The 19,551-nt window shown below is 47.6% G+C and overlaps 1 protein-coding gene across 1 annotated transcript in view; it reads right to left on the reverse strand.

The window, feature by feature from the left end:
• The window catches only part of NPEPPS (aminopeptidase puromycin sensitive), a 39,096-nt gene extending 23,350 nt beyond the window's left edge, over nucleotides 1-15,746 (reverse strand). The window contains exons 1-2 of the mRNA XM_074892522.1: nucleotides 15,401-15,746; nucleotides 6,627-6,711 (exon numbers count right to left, since the gene is read on the reverse strand). Coding sequence (XP_074748623.1) covers nucleotides 6,627-6,711; nucleotides 15,401-15,523 — 208 coding nt within the window. The 5' untranslated portion in view covers nucleotides 15,524-15,746. The remainder of the gene's footprint in view (nucleotides 1-6,626; nucleotides 6,712-15,400) is intronic.
• Between the last annotated feature and the right edge of the window lie 3,805 nt (nucleotides 15,747-19,551).

Genomic DNA, 19,551 nt, shown 5'->3' on the forward strand with positions numbered 1-19,551 from the left:
GGTTTCACAGGGCTCTGCTCAGTGTTCAATCAGAGTTAACCACCATGCCAGGGTACACAATATATAAATGCTTACTATAAACCAACTCTAGCTGTAGAAAAAACCCCAAAACCAAAAAAAACAGTACCGGAGCAAATTCAAGAAAAAAATTCTTTACAGGATCAAGTAGAAGAACTTTAAACCTCTAGTCTGTACTGAGGAGTTTCAAGATTTTTAAAATCGACTGTAAGAGGGACGAGATAGACCATTTAAACAGAATACATGCCAAGGACATCAAAATGCCAGCAAGCAGCAATGAGCAACAAAAAGTAAAGGTTTAGCTTTTCTTCTTATAAGTCTGGGGAATACTGAGGCAGAAAAGGAGACATTATAGGAGAGTTGGAGAGAAGACATTCAAGGGAACAATGTTAATGCACAACCCACTGGCCTGGAAGTGGGCTTCCAGCAACAGAGCGCGGAGCTGGCTGCTGACTCCATCGTTTAGATCCAATGAATTTTGACCCCGACTATCTTTAGAGTCCAACAGACAACAGACCTGTTGTTCTGCAATAGCACGTCGGTGACCTCGGTCAGAGGGAAGGACGGGCTGAATACCTGTTGGAAATTTGTGTTAATCCTGCCTGGAGGAATCCCGCTGCTGGACAACCTGCAGATGCTGAGCTGTCAGCCTGTGGTCAGAGGCTAAATGAAAACCTGAGAAACGCCTGATAAAGATCAGTACAAGAATGCAGAAATACTCCCCCCCCCCCCCCCCCCCCCCGTGTATTTTAAAATGACCAAAGCAAACCAAAAACATTTTTATCTTTTTACAACTTCTCATGGAAACAATCTGATACCAAAGACAAACAATACCATGACTTCAGGATTGCAGTTCTAACCTACTGAAACTGAGAAATACAGAAGAATGAGCGTTATGCAGATCTTCTGCCAGAAGTTGACAATGCATATCAAGTTTCCCGCTCCTCCTCTCCCAGATGTGAAGTCCTCCTCAGTGTATTTAAATCTGTAGCTCCGCTACTTTATAACCTTTTTAACCCGTACTAGAAAAGCCATAGGAAAGACACAGGTAAACATCACCAGTGTTAAAAGAAGGTGAAGACCTTCAGGTTTTTTTTTTTCCCCTGCAACAGCCTGGGAAAGCACATTAACACACTGCAGAAAGCAACCTTGTTTCAAAGAGCTTCTCCAGCTTAATTTCAGCGTGTTAGATCCCAATTACCCTAAGGTTAGAAACAATGTTTAAACAGGTTATAGTTTAAATTGGCTGGAAGCAGCCATCTCAGGAGCGGTGCCTACTGATCCCAATCTCCACAGAGGAGGCTGAGAGGCTTGTGATGCCCCAGGACCGCCCCGCTCGCCACAACTGGCCTCTGAGGAGCGCTTAAAAGCCACGGCAAGAGCACAGCTCCAATAAAAGGTAACAGTCCTTTACAGTTTCACAAGGCGTGTACTCATTGAGGAGTTAGTGTCTAGAAGAGAGTCTTTCCACGCTCAACTCCAGCAACTTTTTGTAATTCTCAAAGCAGCTGCTTATATACCAATTTCTGAAAAAGCAGAATATAAATGAAAGATTCAAAGTTACATTTTTTTTTTTAAAAAAAAAACTATTCAGTGCCAATAATTTAATCCAGAGCAAAAGAACCATGGAAAACCATCAACAATACTTTTTGTTAGAGTTTAAGAGAACTGCATATAACAAAGATGTAATTGCAGTAAAAGGCTGTCTGAATTCCTGACAGTGTTGAATACAAAAGCTCCTGAAGAGAACAACACAATTTTGGCAGCCTACGAACTTTGGAGAGTTTGGCACTGCAAGGTTGCAAGTTAATCACTAGCACATTAGTACAGTCTGGACCAAGTTGCATGAGAAAATAAAAAGCTGCTAGTGCTTCATGTCTTTGGAAAAAACGCATAAAGATCAGATCTAGCTATCCTCCCAAACTCAGAGCACTGCATATCAAATTTTACAACAGTGTTTTAAATAAGTTACAGTCCTTCTACAGAGCGCTTCCTGAAATTGCACAGTAACCAGGTGGATACATCAATTAACGATCCCAATTTCTGTATTACATGCTTATAAACGTGGATCCTAGCCAAAGGTTTTCAGCAGTGTCAAATGTGCATGTATTTCCAAGTGAAGACAAAGCCAAGCGCAGGAGGTGGAATATTTTCAAGTAGCCCTCATTCCACGGCACGGAGAAGTCACAGGCAATTAAGGTATGGTGGCTTAATGAACTTGCATTCATCAACTGAGCTGCAGTGACTGTGTGCACTCTGCCTACTCTATCTGCAAATTAAACACATTAGCTTAAAACATCTACGTGTTGACATAGCATACACTGTCCTCCTTCGGCATTAGCCACCCAACTATCAGAGGCAACTCCCGAGAACGCTAATGCTTTCAAGCCCTTTCACATTTTTTCACGTGTTTCAAACCAGGGGTTGTAAAACCCTTTAAAGGAGTCAGAACTATTCTCACATATCAGATATTCCCAAACTGTCCATGCCAACGCAGCCCAGGCCTCCTCAAAAAAACCTACCGTTAAACATTCTGTCACATCAAGTCCTCTCCAGAAGAAAGGATGAAGATGAGCTTTTCTACACCAAAGAAAGGTTTCACAACTGGCTTAAACAAATCCAGTCTGCTACGGGCACAGACAGTAGTCTCATTTTTCCCCACCTGGCTGCAGCTGCATGTTCCCATTCCCTTCCTTCCACTGGCATTCACATACAATCATCAGAATCAGGAAGATGATCTGTCTCCAAGCTGCCTTTTTTTTCTTCTCCCCCTCCTTGCAGAGGCAGTTTTCAGGCAGTGCAGTTTCCTGGTCCCCACGGCTGCTCAACAGTGCAGACACGAATGCCACCAGGAGGGAGGGCGTGAGGAGAAGCGTCGCGGCCCCTTCCCGCAGCAGCGTGGTTTCGGCCCCGTGAAGCAGCAGTGCTCCCAGGCCGAGGGAGAGCGCTGCTCAGACACGCTTGGGTCACACTGCTTAGCTTTCCATAAGCACTGGCCATCTTATTGTTGTTTTTAAACACCACCTGAGGCTCTGGTGTAACTCTAGCACTACCATCCAAGCACATCTCTACCATACTAGGAAGGAAAAGACTAAAATAATGAGTTCTGGCCTTAAAACCTTTTAAAGGTCGAAGTACAAATCAAAGTTCACTCGATCATTTCTGCTAAACAAACATCACTATGGCTGCTTGTAATTTTTTATGAGAAATTGCAAATACTACCCTCCAAGCATCTCTAAATTTAAAGAAGCTGCTTTAGATCCCCCAGTATCTGAAAAGCTTTCCAAGCTAAAGACAATGTAATTCACTGATTATGACTCCACCACAGTTTCACAGCTCCTTAGAAGAGACATTCACAGGAAGCTCAAACTACTTTGCATTCACTAAGTATGAAACTCAATCCCCTAAAATTTAAATTAAGAACCAGCTTGCTTAGGAATGTCTTTTCAGTTCTTCATTTAGCTGAGCCAAGTCAACCATTTGAACAAAGGTAATACAGCACATGCACACCTAAATGCTAAGGCTGCACTACAAACATTTGACTACAAAGGCTAAAAACTAGCTTCTGGAAAAAAACAAAACCAATTGCTCCTTATGATTAGTGGGAGGAACCAGGCATAACTTCAGCAATGGAAAACTCAGTCTTTTCAGTAGCTTTCTTCCATTACAGCATACCTGGCACGAAGAGCAAATCCACAACTTCCCCTTATAATCACTACAGTAGTTTCATGATGAAACAGAGAAATTTTTCTACTCCAAAGTACTGCGTAATCAAATCTCTCCTGGTTTATTATTCGCTATCACTCAATTGTGGATTACACAGCAAAATTTTTTACTTTGACTTTAAAGCTTCAGAGATTCTCCTTCAGCTCTCTGTCAAATATTGGGCAATAATCTGATTTCCCTGCAAATTTGCATTAAAATTCCAAAGACCAAGTTCTACCCTCTGCTGTATTCATCTTTAGAAGAGTGAATAGGAGGGGAGGAAAAACACAGCCCACAGTTCTAGCTAAGATTTCTGTTGTACAAGCCACTGTACTGTAGGCACTCTAGACTAACAAGAATTACTAGGAAAAGAATAAACTATTCCGCACAGAAGTCAACAGATCACCTCCATAAACAAGGGAAAGGTATCTGTTGAACAAGACAGTCTCTTTTTCACACGGCTGCTTCCCAGAACAGAACCACACTTAGAAAGAAGATAAGTGACTGATTATCATTTGTCTCACATTTACAGACAAGTGTGAGACAAATTCTTCCCCACTGAGGTGCAGAACTAAAAGAGGTAACGGTTCTTCACTAGAGCCTTTAAAGGAGAAAACTTTACTAACTTCTCACTCATTTTCAAATATACTATATAGGCAATTGGTACGAGGCTCACCTAAGTAACTAAATCCAAATGATCTGGTTGATATTTCTGTTGGTTCATTGGACTCTATTTCATACTCTGGTTTTGAGACCAGTTATACAATTACTATCCAAAAGCTGTGCACAATAGAAGCATTAGTAAGACTGACTTGATCTGTATCAACAGGTGCCAGCAAATAGTCTGCCAAATTCATGCAATTTTACTTCCAAAGCCATTATACTAGTTGGCAGGTTACCAAACTGAAAGATATGTTTTAACCCCATGAAGCCTGAGTATAATTCTAGTAAACAGGGAACACAACTGCACCTCAAGTATTCACGATACAACAGTTTGAGAGGCGAGTGCCTATACTGTACTGGGATTGCTGTACGTCCAGAGCGCCACGCTCAAGGCTATCTGAAAAATCAGAAGGAAGGCATTGAAGCCATAGAAACTCACTTCCAGTGTACTTGGGTTTAAGTCCCCATTAAGCTCTACTATTAATACTTTGAAGGTACAAGGAGAGTATATCACCGTTAAAGAATAGAAAAATAGACCTCTGAGAGGGAAATCAGCTCTGAAAACAACAAAGATAATACATTAAAATAGAGATCCTCCCTATTTTATATATTTTTCCTGATTTGACTGGAAAGAGACTTTATTTCGAGGTACATCTTCCATTACTTCTCATTTTCTCAATGACAAAATAGAAAATTAATAGGTGGTTTGGGCCCGTGGCACAGTGGTAGGTGGAACAGACTCCATACACACTCTGCTATTACTACCACTCTCGTTATCGCCTCGTTACTCAGTATAAGAAATCGCTGCAGGAGTGCTTAGCAACACATGGAGCACGGAGGGAGCAGCGCTGTGTTCGGGACTCCCGCTCCGGTCGGACACTCCCCCACCGCCCTCGCTGCACCTCCCGCACTGAGCTCGACTCTTCCACAACACACCCACCGAACGCTCCCTCCTTAGGACAGAATTCCCGGTTCACCTAAGCGCCGCTCGACTGCTCTCAGCTCCGCTGAAGCCCTCTGGTTGCTTTAATACTGTATTAAAAATTTTAAAAGCCAAACCAATTGAGCAAAGACTCGTTGCAGACATTCTACTTGCCACGTACAAAGCTGTCAGCCATAGGAGAACGTCACTGCAACAAGAACTGAAATTGTCCCTACAAAATCCGGTCCAGAAAATTAAGATTTCTATTCTTTAGCTGTTCAGACAAACACAGCCCTTCTCTCCAACTTCCTCCAGCTGTTGCATAAGCATACTAGAGACATTTAAAGCTAATCAAAAACACCTTTCTTCTATCCATCATCGAGATCATTCTTTTAAGTCACAATCATGGTTTTAACAAAATGCTTCACGACATCATTGTGGCATTTTCCTTACAGAAAGGGAAGCTCCACCGAGCCTTTTGTTGTCTGAAGGACTTCAGAAACAGTCGTACACACTGGACCAAGCAGCTACCCTGCTTGAAACAGCACAGGCTCTGTAAGAAAACCAGACAGGCTTTGCACACTGTTAGACCGTCACTCTCTGTTTCAAGGAGCTTCTTTTCCACACCTCAATCACTTCATGCTTCAATTGCTGGAACTTTTTTTGCATCTGCTGAATCTCCTCAAAACAGAATTAGGGAAGATGTCAATGGCTATAACTGTGTGTTACAAACAGGTATTGCTTCTCAAATTTCTCCAGTAACTTCCAGCCTTTCACTGAACCGGATCCCAATCATTGTCTACCCACACAATCACCTTTTTCCGTGTTGCCTTGTGCTCGGAACATCCTGCTAAATGTCAATTAAGTGTCTTCTGTACTTCCTCAAATCCTTCCCAGTGAGTATTTCCTACTGCAGGCCATTACTGATGCATCCCTTACCTAAGCCCTTGTCACAGATTTCTGTCAATATTGCAAAGTCCAGAGGTACAGATCATGTTCTTATCCAGTTATCCAGTATAGAGATAAATAGTAATAACGTAAAACCAGTCAAACATCCTTTTGCCTACAACACTCAGGCATGATGGAGTAGAACTTGGATTTCATGGAAGCTTGAGGTAACTTTTTAAAACATAATGCAAATGGTAGCAGTGAGAAGAGAATAAAGGTTAGATAATTAAATTATGTTTCTAGGGGTAGGTTAGCTTACAAAACCATTACGAAATTTTGCAATCAAAGTTGTTTACTGTTGGCAACAGCACCTCATGTCAGAAATGAAATGGATTAACACATAAAAACTCCAGCAAAAAAGCAATCCTACCTTCGTCTCCTTCTGGCGCATAGGAAGCTGTAATAATGTCAATGTCAGCACAGTTCATCACAATTTGGTTGGTTGCCTGTTTCACCTGGAAGAGAAATTTTATGAGCATCAGGAAGAAATGCTGTTCCCTACTACCTTGAGCTCCCTTAGGTAGGCATTGCCATCTCCCTCTAATCTAAAAGTCATCAAGTGTTTAAAATAAAATTTAGTGCTCAAGAGTGGTAAAAAAGAAAAAGATATTCCACTGACAGCTCTCACTTCTTCCGGAACACGCATACGTGAATCACGTTTGAGCCATCTAGGCCTACTTATCAACACTGTAAATTATTTAAGGGAATGAACTGCCTGTTAAAAATTGGTATGAAAGCTTGACAATAGGGCCCTTGTACATGCCTGGGAATCCAAGACCAATAAAAATAGATAGAGAGCCTGTAAGCTTTCTTTTAGAGATGACCTTCAGGAGACCACAGGAGAAACCTTTGAACACAAACTTACATCTTTTGGAGATGATCAGAAATACAGCCTATGGTACTGTGTCCTGAACTGTCAACACTATAAGAACTTCTTAGGTTAAAAACATCTGCCAAGAAATTCGCCTTTACATTTTCCTGAAAGCTTTCCTTCTGCCAGCTCTTGGCTACACACATTTTGCTTTATTTAACAAGTGGCCAGCTCCCAGCGTGGTAATAAACTGTCTCACTGTGCCAGCTTTCTATTTGGATGCAAGAGCTTGAATACAGAGGAATTCAAATTAAATATCAATTAATTACAAAGGGGTAAAATATTTGGAAATTAAACTAGGAATTATTTAGAAACTTATGGCTGAAACCACTAGAATCATCCATCATACTGGATCGAGCTGGTAATCCTGCTAGTCCAGAACACAATTTCTAGCAGTAGACAATGCCAGTTCTTTAAATAAAGGAGCAAGAATTTCTCTAACAGCCAACTAAAGTTTAACATATGCACAAGGGAACTGCTTCCTACCCCAAAAAGTTCCTTAAAGCGTAAGGACTTACATCCCTTTCATGGTTTTCCACTATTATAACCTTAAAATGGCCCTTTAACACCCGAGCCCACCACTCTTAGCTATCCACGTCTGAACACAGCAGAAACCAGCTGGACCACTTTGGGATGGAAACTGGTTCCCACGAACCAAGATCTCCTTCACCCCGTAGCAAAACCAGCCAAGCGCTCTGTGCGTGCACGCCAGCACCATTCGAGCATCTGAGTGTCAGTGCATTTATTACAAGTAAAGCCAAAATAATAAGCTGAAGTGTCGCAGCTGAAGCAGACACTTATCACTCTGCCATAAAGGAGCTGGTATCTGCACGAGATGAGTAAACGGAAGCAGATACTCGGTCCTAAGCTGTTCTACCTAGGCTCGCTGAAGGAATGGTTCCTTAGTCATTGTGTACATAAAAACCAAATTCAAGTCTAGTCAGTGATAAGAGAGACTTAAGTAGTTTAAATGTATAACTTAATAGGCGCACCCACATCACAAGAACGGTCCATCTAGTCCAATCATCTGATAACCAAAGGGCTAATGCCAGATACTCCGAGGAAAGCCAACCCCCCCAGTCCATGGTTGACACAGACAAACCTAACTCAGAAGTTTCTTTCTAACCTCAGTCCCCAACTCTGCTTCTGAAGCAAATGTCTACGGCTTATTCCTATTAACAGAATTGTCTGTAGAATAAATATTACGTAAGGGCTTATAATTTTTGACAAGCGTAACCATTAGTGAATCCTTCCAAATCCTGCTTGTCAGGCACCCTGCAGTAGGTGTGTCCTACACAACAGCGCAGAAGAGCTGTGTTGTTTTCACCCTGTTGCCTCTTTATGGAAGTAAAACCAAAACAGTATTACCTAATAAACATAACCTGATTCTAAAAACAACATGCTTGCAAAGCATAAAATGAACAAATGTAAGAGCTGAAGTGAAACAGGTTAGATTTGATGCTTCCAGTAAAGATTTACAATCTGAAATCTGTTTTTTTTTCCCCAATTTGGCGTGCATGCAACTAAAGGATTACAACACTTCCCAAAATCTAAGATCAAAGCCCAACAATTTTCATCACAATATTAGGGTTTGAGGTTTTTCAAGGTCTTCTAAAACACAGAAGAATCAGACTGAGAAAGCTTTTTATAAATGTCTAGTAGAGATTTTTATTCAATCTACAATTCCAAATCTCTCTGGATTAAGAATTCAAGATGCATAAAGAGCTGCCCAAATTGCAGACAATACTGGGTTTAACAATAGGCTTGATCTTTAAAAAACAACCTCTTCTGAGGAGAAAAGAATTTTCAGCGTAGCACTGGGCCTGCAAAATAAGAAAGTTTAGGTTTAAGCAGAGACAACTTCAGAGGCTCCTTAGACAATTACCTATTTTTAGATTATTTTTTCTTACCTCCTACAAATATCAAGCCAGTTTTACAAAGGAGTGCAACATATTAGAAAACATTTAAAGGGACTGAGTGAACCAGTAGCCTAAAAAAACATTTACCCTGCAACTCCTGAAAAATAAAGGGCAGAATTCAGCGTGCAGATATGAACATTGACAGTGTACCGTGCAGCACACTTCTGAGGCTCTCATAATTTAATTCGGGGGGGGAGTTTTCATGTTGGCACACAGGCTGTAGCATGAGAGCCTCCTCCCCTCTGATCCACTAAACATCATGAAGTACAGACACACCTGTAAGTACAAAACCAAAACAAAACTATAAACCACCCAGCATACTTAACTCATGACCATTTGATCTCACAAGAACCTATGGCCTAATGCTTACAGACACCAGATATATCATGAAGATGAATGAATGTGTTTTACTGTAAGTGATACCTTGAAACTGCTATTGCTATGTTCTGGAAGACAGATACTCTGCTCATGCAGTGCTTTTCATGAATGCAATCATATGAGAAGGCAAAAAAGCATCTCACTGCATAAGGTATGACCAATTACAGAGCTGTATAGATGTGAACTGTCACCCTGCTTCACCTTGCTCTATAAAATAATAAATTTACTCTTCAACAAGAAGAGGCTAATCAAGGCAAGAGCAAGCTATAAATGCCTGCAACAAAAGTAGCCATAAGGCTGCCATGCTTAAAAGCAGCAGAGGAACCAAGACCAATACCTGGAACGAAGGGGTGTTTCAAAAACCTTAAACCTGTTGCTTTTGATGAAACTCTAGTAACATCAATCAGAATTCAACTACCTATTGAGATTAGCCAGACCCAGATACCACAGGCAGGTCTGCCCTGCAATAGAACTGCAGACCTTTAAGACATTTTAACTGTGTTGGTAACCTGCCGTCAGACTAAGATGACACACGCTTCCCAAACCCCTGCACAGCCCCATGTGTGCTCAGCGCTTGCTTCTGGGGAGGAAAATCTCACCCAAAAAAGAGGTAACAGTTTAAGTTCCCCCAAAAAAGTTTTCCAAGGTAATATCATTTGACAGAAGAGGAGCTAAAAAGACTAAATTAGTTAGCTCTGCCAACTAGGACTTGAAGACGCTGTAAAGCTTTTGATTTCCCCCGGTTATCAGAGCAGGAAAGGACCTGATGGAAAAACCTTTTTAGGACATTCGAAACAAGAATTTGAATGGCTTCAGCAGAATGCCAGCCTACCTGAAATACAGGGTAAGGTGCACCAAAAGACATCTTCTACAGTCAAAACTAATTCTCTGGAGACACTTATAAGCCTGGATAATGAAAATCTTGTCACTCGGCTTTGAAGTCCTTTTCTAAATGTAGTATTATAACAAGCATGTGTGTTTTTAGCATTTTACTCTCTAAAAATAGACAACTAAAATTACCTCAGTGGTGTTCTAGGATGTAACTTTTTAAAAATTCAAAACTTCAATGAGAAAAGGAATAAAGACTTTTATTAATCTGTATCTCAAGCAAATTATGGTAGCCAAGTAGTAAAATTACCAGTGCCACAACTAACTGGCCCACTGGAACAATCCACTTCATTCTAAAGAGCGTCCAACTACATTCACCCGTAGCAGTCACACACACATCAGAAGCGTCAAACTCAGACGAGTAAACCCTGCAAACTCCGATCAATGCAATCATCTTCGCCTTATGAATTACAGAACTGAAAGAGGCCTTGCTGGGGGGGAGAAGAGCAAAGGCATTCCTATTTTTGAAAAGCCGGTGGCCTAAGGGTACACAGAGCGCCGAGGTCTTGACTTCGAAGCACCAGACACGAACACTCTGCGTGGTACCTTTAGCACCCAAATTCACGTCTAATTTCACGTGCTGGACGTTACAATGCCGGATAACATGACCGTGTAGTTATACCAGACAACTTCCCCGCCCCCCCCCAGGAGATACTGAGCACAAATACTACACCCATTAAGCTTAATTTTTCAAGGCCTACATACAAGAGTGTCACAATTAATCTTTAACTGGCATGCAGCAGGATCAGAAGACTACACATTCTTTAGTCTAGCAGATACCACATAATTAACCTATAAAAAGCAACAGATACAGGTTAAACATTGCTAAATATAAGTCTCCTTAAGACATATTAAAGGGACTGCGAAAGATATTTAAAAGAGCCGTCTTCCTCAGCTTGTAAATTCTTTATAGATAGGTTGCTCTGCAACCAAGAAACACCTCACTGTAATTTTTAATGAACGAAGTGAATCACCACACACTGCTCTCCAAAGGTAGTTTATAGAGAGGTAAATACCAGGAAGTCAGAAGACAACCATGCACCTTTCCAAAGCTCTGCATCACTACACCCTGCGCCAGACAGGTGATCGTTTGGAGCCATGACAGCGTTAAGAACTTCTATTTAAAAGCTTAAAATAACCGTTGAACTTTGGGAGCCAGATGTTTGTTTCTGTTGCTAGTTACTCATGTTTGCCTTTTCAGCACGATGCTGAAGAACAGAACGGCCACACATCCCCTCTTTGTTCCAGCTCTGAGTTAGGCCTCCCAGGAGTCAAAAGCAGAATGGAAAAAAGTTGACCTAGACACTGAGTAATATGAGTGTACTGCACTGATAACTAGATCCTGAGAATCAGGGTTATAATAATTAAATCTCAGGCTAACAGATGAATAAAGTAGATGAACTATTTCCACCCCAAAAAAATAAAAATCTTAATCGTGCTCATTCAGAAACATCCCCACACACCCAACAAATCAACAGTTTAAAATGCTAAAAGATGACATAACCGACAGAGCGATCACAGGATGGTGAGCAGGCGACTATTTCAGCTCCAGATCTGCTACCGACACGCAGCGTCCGACTCTCCCACAACCACGTTTTGTCCTAGCTGTGACAAGGTTTCCTCGTGAAATAGTTCATTTAAGGATTTTTGGTTTTTTAACTGTGATAAATGGCAATTTTATACTGTCAGTTTATAGAATTGTTACACAATTCTGCAGACTTCAAAAATATTCATATGACCACAAATTACATTATTTAAAAATCTTGAGTAACCAGGCAAAACTTCACATATAGGTTACCAGATACTTAACAAGAGCAGCCTCAAAAGGCTACAAAATTAAACTATCAAGAGACAGATTTCAGCATCATTCCTTTAACAAAAAACAACAAATACTAGACAGGGGACCCATTCTCTAACCCGAAAACTAGAAGTGCCACAATAAACTACAAACACACATCATTTCTTTTTAAGGCTTTGAAATCAACCTGGTCACTGCTGACACTGAAGCAGCAGCGTTATCTTTTGAACCACAAAAAGCTTGATCCTCTGAAGCTTATTTGAAGGGGCCATACAAGTGCAACATTTATTACTGTGGCGTAAAGACAAAATGTTTTGTTAAGTTACTTCTGTGTACAAGAGCCAGCACAAGTGTACTGCCCCAAAGCCAAGACTGGAAGGTTATTGAACATTTCTTTAGGGCTTGGCGCTCCCAAGACTTACCAAAATTCTACACAGAGGCTGGTTTAAGTACTTGATGTGAATTGTTGCTTTCCCAGCCATTATCATACTGGAATGGAGCAGAAGGACTAATAATTATTCTTGATTGCTTATAAAAAAACGATACCTGGATCTTCAAGAGGAGGCAGTGTATTTCCCTACCTAAAACCTGAAAAATTCAAAGTTTGTGTCTTAACATAAAATCACTTTTACCTCGATGACTGTACAATGTATGCCAAAGCTCTCCAGTCTGCTGAACACCGAATGCCTCGATGAGCTCCACCTCATCACAAGGTGCTAGCAGAAATGGCCAACAGTTCCTTAACGGAACCAATTACATCCAAAAGCACACAAATGATTTTTTGTTTCCTAGATTCAATCCCAGCTCAATAACAAACAACTAGTAAATGTTAGCATATGCTTCAGTAAGCCATTCCCTTGTACAAAAAAATATCCTTTCCACCTAGTACTGTAGGCAAGCCGGTTGTTCTTCTTGCCTAAGGTGCAGAATAATTACTCCCCAATTTTCTGGAATGTGCCTTTACTGTGCTTTGGCCACTGGCAGCCACAGCAAACTTCTCCAGATTTCTAACTCAAGACGACCACGCGAACACTCACCCCACACCTTCCCGCACCTCTGCTGTACTTGCCTGCACGCAGCCAGGATGTGGCCTCGCAATTCTTTGGTCTATGGTTGTTAAAAGTCATTTAAAAATAAAGAGATATACTTTAGCTATGTTTTAAAAACCTCACCCTGTATTTTTTTAATCCTCCTCTCCGTGGGAACATCAGATCAGCTCACCATGATGTGAACAAGAGATTTTTTACAACCTTGAACCTGCCAGATCAGTGCTCTTCCTTAACACATGCCCTCAGCTGGTAGGAAAGTCCAGGATTTCGCATTGTCAGGTGGTATCCATTGCTCTAGGAATTCATTGAGCAATCCCCTGAACGGCAAACAATATTCAAAAGATCTCAACAGGGCTAAAAATCTGCAAATCAACTACCATCTCCACAAGAAGCCTCCAAAACCTTGTTATTCCTGGATTTAAACTAAGTTGCCAAGGCTGCTGTTCAATACTACTCTCCCCTCAGGAGCACCGTTGGCTTAAAAAGCCACTACTCCCCTCCCCCCGAGTGTTATTTTTAACCTGGATGATTTCGGTGATCCCATTTACAGCACAGCCCCACAGCTGTAACAGGGCTGAGGAGCAGCAACTTGGGTGCGAAGACAGGAATAGGTGGCTAGGATTAAGACGGAAGAGACTGGGAATTCCTCAAGCTCGCATTTTCACCCAGGCTGATGCACCATCAAACCGAGACTCCAAAGACAGCAGCAGCCTGAGGACTTGAGCTAGAACAAAATCCACAAGGCGATTTATGTTTCCAGCCTTTCTTCCACATGACACAAACTTACTCATCTCTGGTTGTCTTCCTCCAGGTCCCAAAAGTCACAAGATTCACCATCAGTCACAGCTTTTGCCCTCCCCAGCTTCCACTGACACCAGACACTTGCCCACTGAGGCACTCGCGCTCTTCTGTACCTGTGCTTCAGATTCAGCAGTTTTGTTACCCTGATGTTACCTCGTTTTAAAAGAGGGGTTTAAACCACCTCTCCAGAGCAAGATTTAAATCTGTACACATCTCAGTATTTAAAATCTCCCTCAAATATTGTGGAGCTCTTGATACAGTCATCCCATTGCAAGAAAAAGTCCGGTAAGCCCTTACAATTCTGTATCTATTTCAAATCATTGCACAAGGAAAGACATGAAAGCAAATTTAGGAAATCTTGGCACAGCAGCCTGAGAATGACTATGAGACTTCAGGGCTTTCATCAAACATTCTGCCTTTGAAGCATGAACACGGGAAAGCTTTTGCCTTTCAGAAAAGGCAGAAGACACGGCGTTTTCAGTTCGCACACCCCTTCCCACCGTTAACCGAGCCTGTCGCTTCACTGACTTCAAGCTTTTCAAGACACTGCGGCCTACCAGCTCACCGTACTACACCGGGGGAGTTCTCATTTAATTGCATCTGTGGTAGTTTGTCTTTCCAGCAAAATCCCGAGCCATCTGAATGGCTGGAGAGAGATAAAAGCAGCACGCTGGAGGCTGAAAACAAGAACAGGGTGCTCACTACAGATTCGGGGGAAGCCGGCGATACCAGCGAGGCAGATATCCGCGGCTCCGACCGCTCCACGTCTAACCTACATACAGACTTTTACCAGGGGGGCCGCGGGCAGGCGGGAGAAGAAACGGGGAGGGGGGGGAAGGATCGGGCCGGGCACCCCCCCACGTAGCCCGAGGGGGAGCCGCGGGGCTCGAGGCGGCGGGGCGAGGCCCCCCAGCCCTTCCCCAGCCGCTCCCGCTCCTCTCGGGGGCCGGAGCGGGGCAGGGCGGGGCCCGCGGGCTGCCCTCTCCCCTTCCCCGACGCCTGGCCCCGGGGTGGGGGGGGTGTATATACATATATATGTATAGGCTGAATGGAAAGGGAGGGCGGAGACCGCGGGGGGGGGGCGGGGGGAGCTCCGAGCGGCCTCCCTGCACCTGCCTGGCCGGCTCCACCGCGCCGAGGGCCGGGCCCCGGCGGGCTGACGCGGAGGGGGGGCGGGGGGGAAGGCCCTCAGGGCCCAGCGGCGAGGAAGGGAAGGGGAAAGGGGGGGATCGGGCCCCCGCCGGCGGACGGGGCTCCCTCAGGGCCCGGCTGAGGGAAGGAGGGGGGGGGGGGGGGGGCGGGGGGGCTGGGCCCGGCGGGCTGGCGGGGCTCCCTCAGGGCCCGTCGGCGGGAGGAGCGGGCTGAGGGAAGGGTCCCCTCAGGGCCCGGCGGGGGGGGGGGGGGGGCGGACGTGGAGGAGGGGCCGGGCCGGGGCCCTACCTGCACGGCGGCCTCCAGCTTGCCCTCGAAGGTGAAGTCGATGAGGTCGGGCTTGAGGCAGAGTCCGTAGTTGAGGGGGGACACGTCGGCGGGCAGCCGCTCGAAGGGCCGCTTCTCCGGCATGGCGGGGCGGCGGCAGGGGGTGCGGGGCTGCGCCCCCCCGCGGCGGGGCGGCGGGGGAGGAGGAGGGGGCGGCGGAGCGGCGGCGGCGGCGGGGGGCGGGAAGGCTTCCTGCGGGCGACGCGGCGGCCCCGCACCGACACACCGAGAGAGCGGGCGAGCGGCGGCGGAGGAGGAGGAGGGAGGAGGAGGAGGAGAAGGAGGAGGGAGGGGCGGGGGCGCGCGCGCGCTCCCGGCACGAGGCGGCCGGTGTAGAGAGGGGTGGGGGGGGGAATGTGGGGGGGAGGTGGGAGAAGAGGAGGAGGAGGAGGAGGAGGAAGAGAGGGAGGAGGAACAGCGCGTGCGCGTGCGCGCGGCGGCGGCGCCACGCGGCCGCGCACGTAGAGCGGCGCGAGCGCGTTGCGTAAGCGGCGCGGGGCTGGTGCGCGTGCGTGCGTGCGTGCGTGCGTCCGCCCCGCCCCGCCCCGCCCCGCGCGGCCGGTGGTGCCGGTCTGAGGGGAGCGGGGCTCGTGCTGCGCGGGGGGGTGCTGGCAGGGTGCGCCCCGTTAACGGGGGCTCTCGGCCGGGGGGGGGCACGGTGCACCCCAGCAACGGGGGATCCCGGCCCGGGGAGGGGCTGGCAGGGTGCACCCCGTTAACGGGGGCTCCCGGTGCCCCCGGCCCGGGGCGGGGCTGGAGCAGCGCACCCCTTCCCGGTGCTCCAAGGGGGCTGAGAGGTCGCGGGGGACCCACTGTGCGCCCAGGGTGGAGCGGTCTGGCAGCCCCGGGGGGACCCGGGGATACGTCCGGGCTCCCGGTGGGGAGGTTGTGCCTTACGGGAGGGGGGCGTGCAGCGTGAGGACGGTCACCCGTGGTGGGGTGCCGCGGGGCCGTAGGGCCATCGCGTGGCAGCCCTGTCCCCCGGCATCTCGTGGCACCCATGGGTGCCGCCAGGGCTCAGAGCCCCTTCGGGGTCTGTTTGGTCCCAGGTCCTCCGGGAGCACGTCCTGCTCCGCGGCACCTCTAAGCCCCGAGCTGAGACTCAGGTCTAACTCAGAAAATGTTTTATGAGCTCCACTATGTTGTGTCCTGAGGTTTTCCTCTTAGTTCTCTTTATTTTAGCCATTACTTTTTCCCGGCACCAAGCAGCTGGCAGGCCCCACGCCAGCACCACGCAGATTTTGGCTTTTTCCTGGGCTGCTCGTTGCCCCGTCCGATCCTCCGAGCACCCGCTGGGCACCGGGCAGCCTCCGGCCCTTCTGTCTGGAGGACGCAGGTCCCTTTCTCCCTGGGTTCGGTCACTTCTGCGCTCCCCAGCTCCAGATAAGGCCGCGCTGCTCGCAGACCTTGGGCTGTACCTATCGCTAACCCCAGCGTTAAAAAAAATCATGACGTCGGCTTAAACCTCTCGGACTTTGCAGCAAAAATACGGCAATATGTGTGTGGAGCAGGGAGAGGGTGTCCTGGCCTCCAGGCTTGCTTGACCTGTCCAGACAGCCGCGTGGGGTTGGTTTTCTCCCCACTCTGAGCTAACAGCCGCTCTCCTCCTCCTCCCCGTGCTTGAACCGCAGCATCAAGGTGAAACCTGGGTGTTGCAGGGCTCCCGGTAAAACCCCAGGGCTGCTGACGCGCGGGCAGCAGCCCTTCGTGGCCAGGCTCACGTCCTCATCAGTAAAAAAAACCCTCTTAAGCCCTTGAGCAGAAAGGGGCTCCTCTGCCGTTTCCCGTGGCCGAGCAGCCGGTGCTGCCCACCCCGTGGTACCGCAGCCCTTCGGGGTTTTCCCTGCTCGCCCCCGGGGTCGGGAGCGCTGCGGAGTGTTGCTGAGGCTTGTGGAAGATGCTATGTAAGGAATCCGTCTTAAAAAGCTATGTACACAATCCAGCGAACAGTATTTACAGGGTAATAAATGTCCCAAGTGGGTGATGTTGGATGGCTGTTTGGGTTTTGTGACAAACACCAGCAGGAAGTTTAAAAAATTCTTCATAAAGACTTTATATGGGAAAAAGAAGGGCGAAAAATTGAATTCCTCTGGAAGAGCCTGCGGTGGCTTTCCCCGCACCCAGCTTGCGGGGTGAGAATCTCAGCCCCGGGACCTGCCACAGCGATCCTGGAGCAGCAGCGCGGCTGCTGCCTCCTGCCTGGCCCCGTGTGGTGTTAAACACGGACCCGGGGGAGTCTCAGCCCCCCCGAAAGGAAACGTGCTCTGTCTTTGTGGGTGCCACAACCTCCCTCGTTTTAAGAAGGAAGCCCAGCTCGCAGAGGCAGGAAATCATTAATTGCCTTCCACCACTACAAACTGCAGTTGCTCCATTTCCCCCCCCCCCCCCCCAAAGAGATTTATTTTTGCTAAAAGTGGTACTTCGCTGTTTAAAATATAAGTTAATGCTGAGCGAGAGAGGGAGTGGGGATTTGCTGAGATCTGGAGGAGCCGGCGGCTCGAACTGGGGCAGGGAGAAAGTACAGAAAGCTCTTAACACATCATTATAAAAACCAAACGCTGATGAGCCCGGGTTCATCTGGGGCTTCCACGGAGCCGCATTGTGCTACAGAGCCCCGAGGAGGGGAAGGGAGACAAGGAAACAGCCGGAGCCACGCGGGGGGTTCGGGCAGCTGCCGCCCTCCCCTTGCTCCTGCCTCCGTCCCCTCCCAACGCCTCGGCGGGGCCCCGCGGGACACACGGACACGGGCAGACCGTGGGGTGTGGGCCCTGCGTGGGGACGTGTCGGTGCTGGGACTTGGGGCTGGAAAAAGTTTCGTCGTTGTTGTTGCAAGCGAGTTCACGCCTGCGATGCCTGTGGGGTGCTGGGGAGAAAGTCCCGTCTCCCCCACAGCGAGGAAAGGGGTGGAGGGGTGATCCCACGGCCCCGCGTGGGTTGGGTGGGAGCCTCCGTGCGTGATTTGCAGCCAGGCTGGACGGAGGAGGACTCAGCCCGGTGGTGCCACACTGGGGATGCCCCGAGGCCACACTGAGAGACCTTGCTGGGGCAAAAAACGCTTCTTCTCCTGCCTCGCCTCTGCTTTCGATGCCCTGGCACCACTCGTGGCCACGGGTAACTCTCTGCAGGCAGAGCCACGGCTGGGCAGGCAGCAAGGTCAGCGGCAGGATAAACCTATTCCTGGAGCAGAGCTGCTCGCCACAGCGGGAGGGAGGCGGAGGGGATTGTCTCCTCTGAGCTTTAATTCCTGTCCCCAGTGGCTGCGCAGGTCACTGGGTGCCCTCCCAGTGTGTGCCCAGCGCTGGGGGCAGCGAGGGGGCTCGTCCTCAGCAAAGGGCTCCGGGTGCCTTCTGTGGCTGCTGCTCCGCGCGGGAGATATTGTTAGATGACAGATGCTGCTGTCAGCAAGAATCCAGAAAGAAAGAAAGGAAGAAAGAGCGAGCCTCCACTGAGAAAGCTGCGGGGAAGCCGCCTCCTCCGCCGCCGTGTCCCAACCAAACCGGGTTCTCCTGCAGCGCCAGACTGGGGAGGGCCTGGGGACAAACGGACGGGGTGGAAGCCAGGAGCTGTAATTAGCCCAGAGACTCTGCAGCCACCAACCGCTGTCAGTGCACCATTTTAATTAGGAAAACAAGGGGGAAAAAGGGGAAGAAAAGAAAGAGAAAGATCCCAAGAGAGGCTTTTCTTTTCTTCTCTCTTTTGCCAGAGTTTTTGCCGTTCCTGCCGAGAGCGGGAGCAGCTGGAGGGCACTGGCTAATCCTGCCTCACAGGTCTGGGTCGGTGGCTTAGGGCAGGAATCTCTGGTATTTGGGAGCACGGGGACAACAGCCCGCTCGAAGCTGCAAAGTGGCTCCTGGGGCCTCTTGCTCCGCAGGCTGTTCCCGGGAGGTGGTGGGGGGTGGGTGGGAGGAGTTTTACTTCGCTTCCCCCTCTCCCTGTGTGGAGATGCATTCATGCGGGTCTGCCCGTGGCCCTGTACCTGGGGCAAGTTGCGCAAGAATGAAGGCAAACGTGGCCAAGCCGCTGGCTGGAGCTGGCTGGGACAGCTCAGCGTTGGGCAAGTGCTGAGCACATCCCACTGTCCCACTTCTGTTGATGCTCAGGTCCCTCCAAAT

Source organism: Strix uralensis, chromosome 22 (assembly GCF_047716275.1).
Source record: "Strix uralensis isolate ZFMK-TIS-50842 chromosome 22, bStrUra1, whole genome shotgun sequence".
Lineage (NCBI taxonomy): Eukaryota > Metazoa > Chordata > Aves > Strigiformes > Strigidae > Strix > Strix uralensis.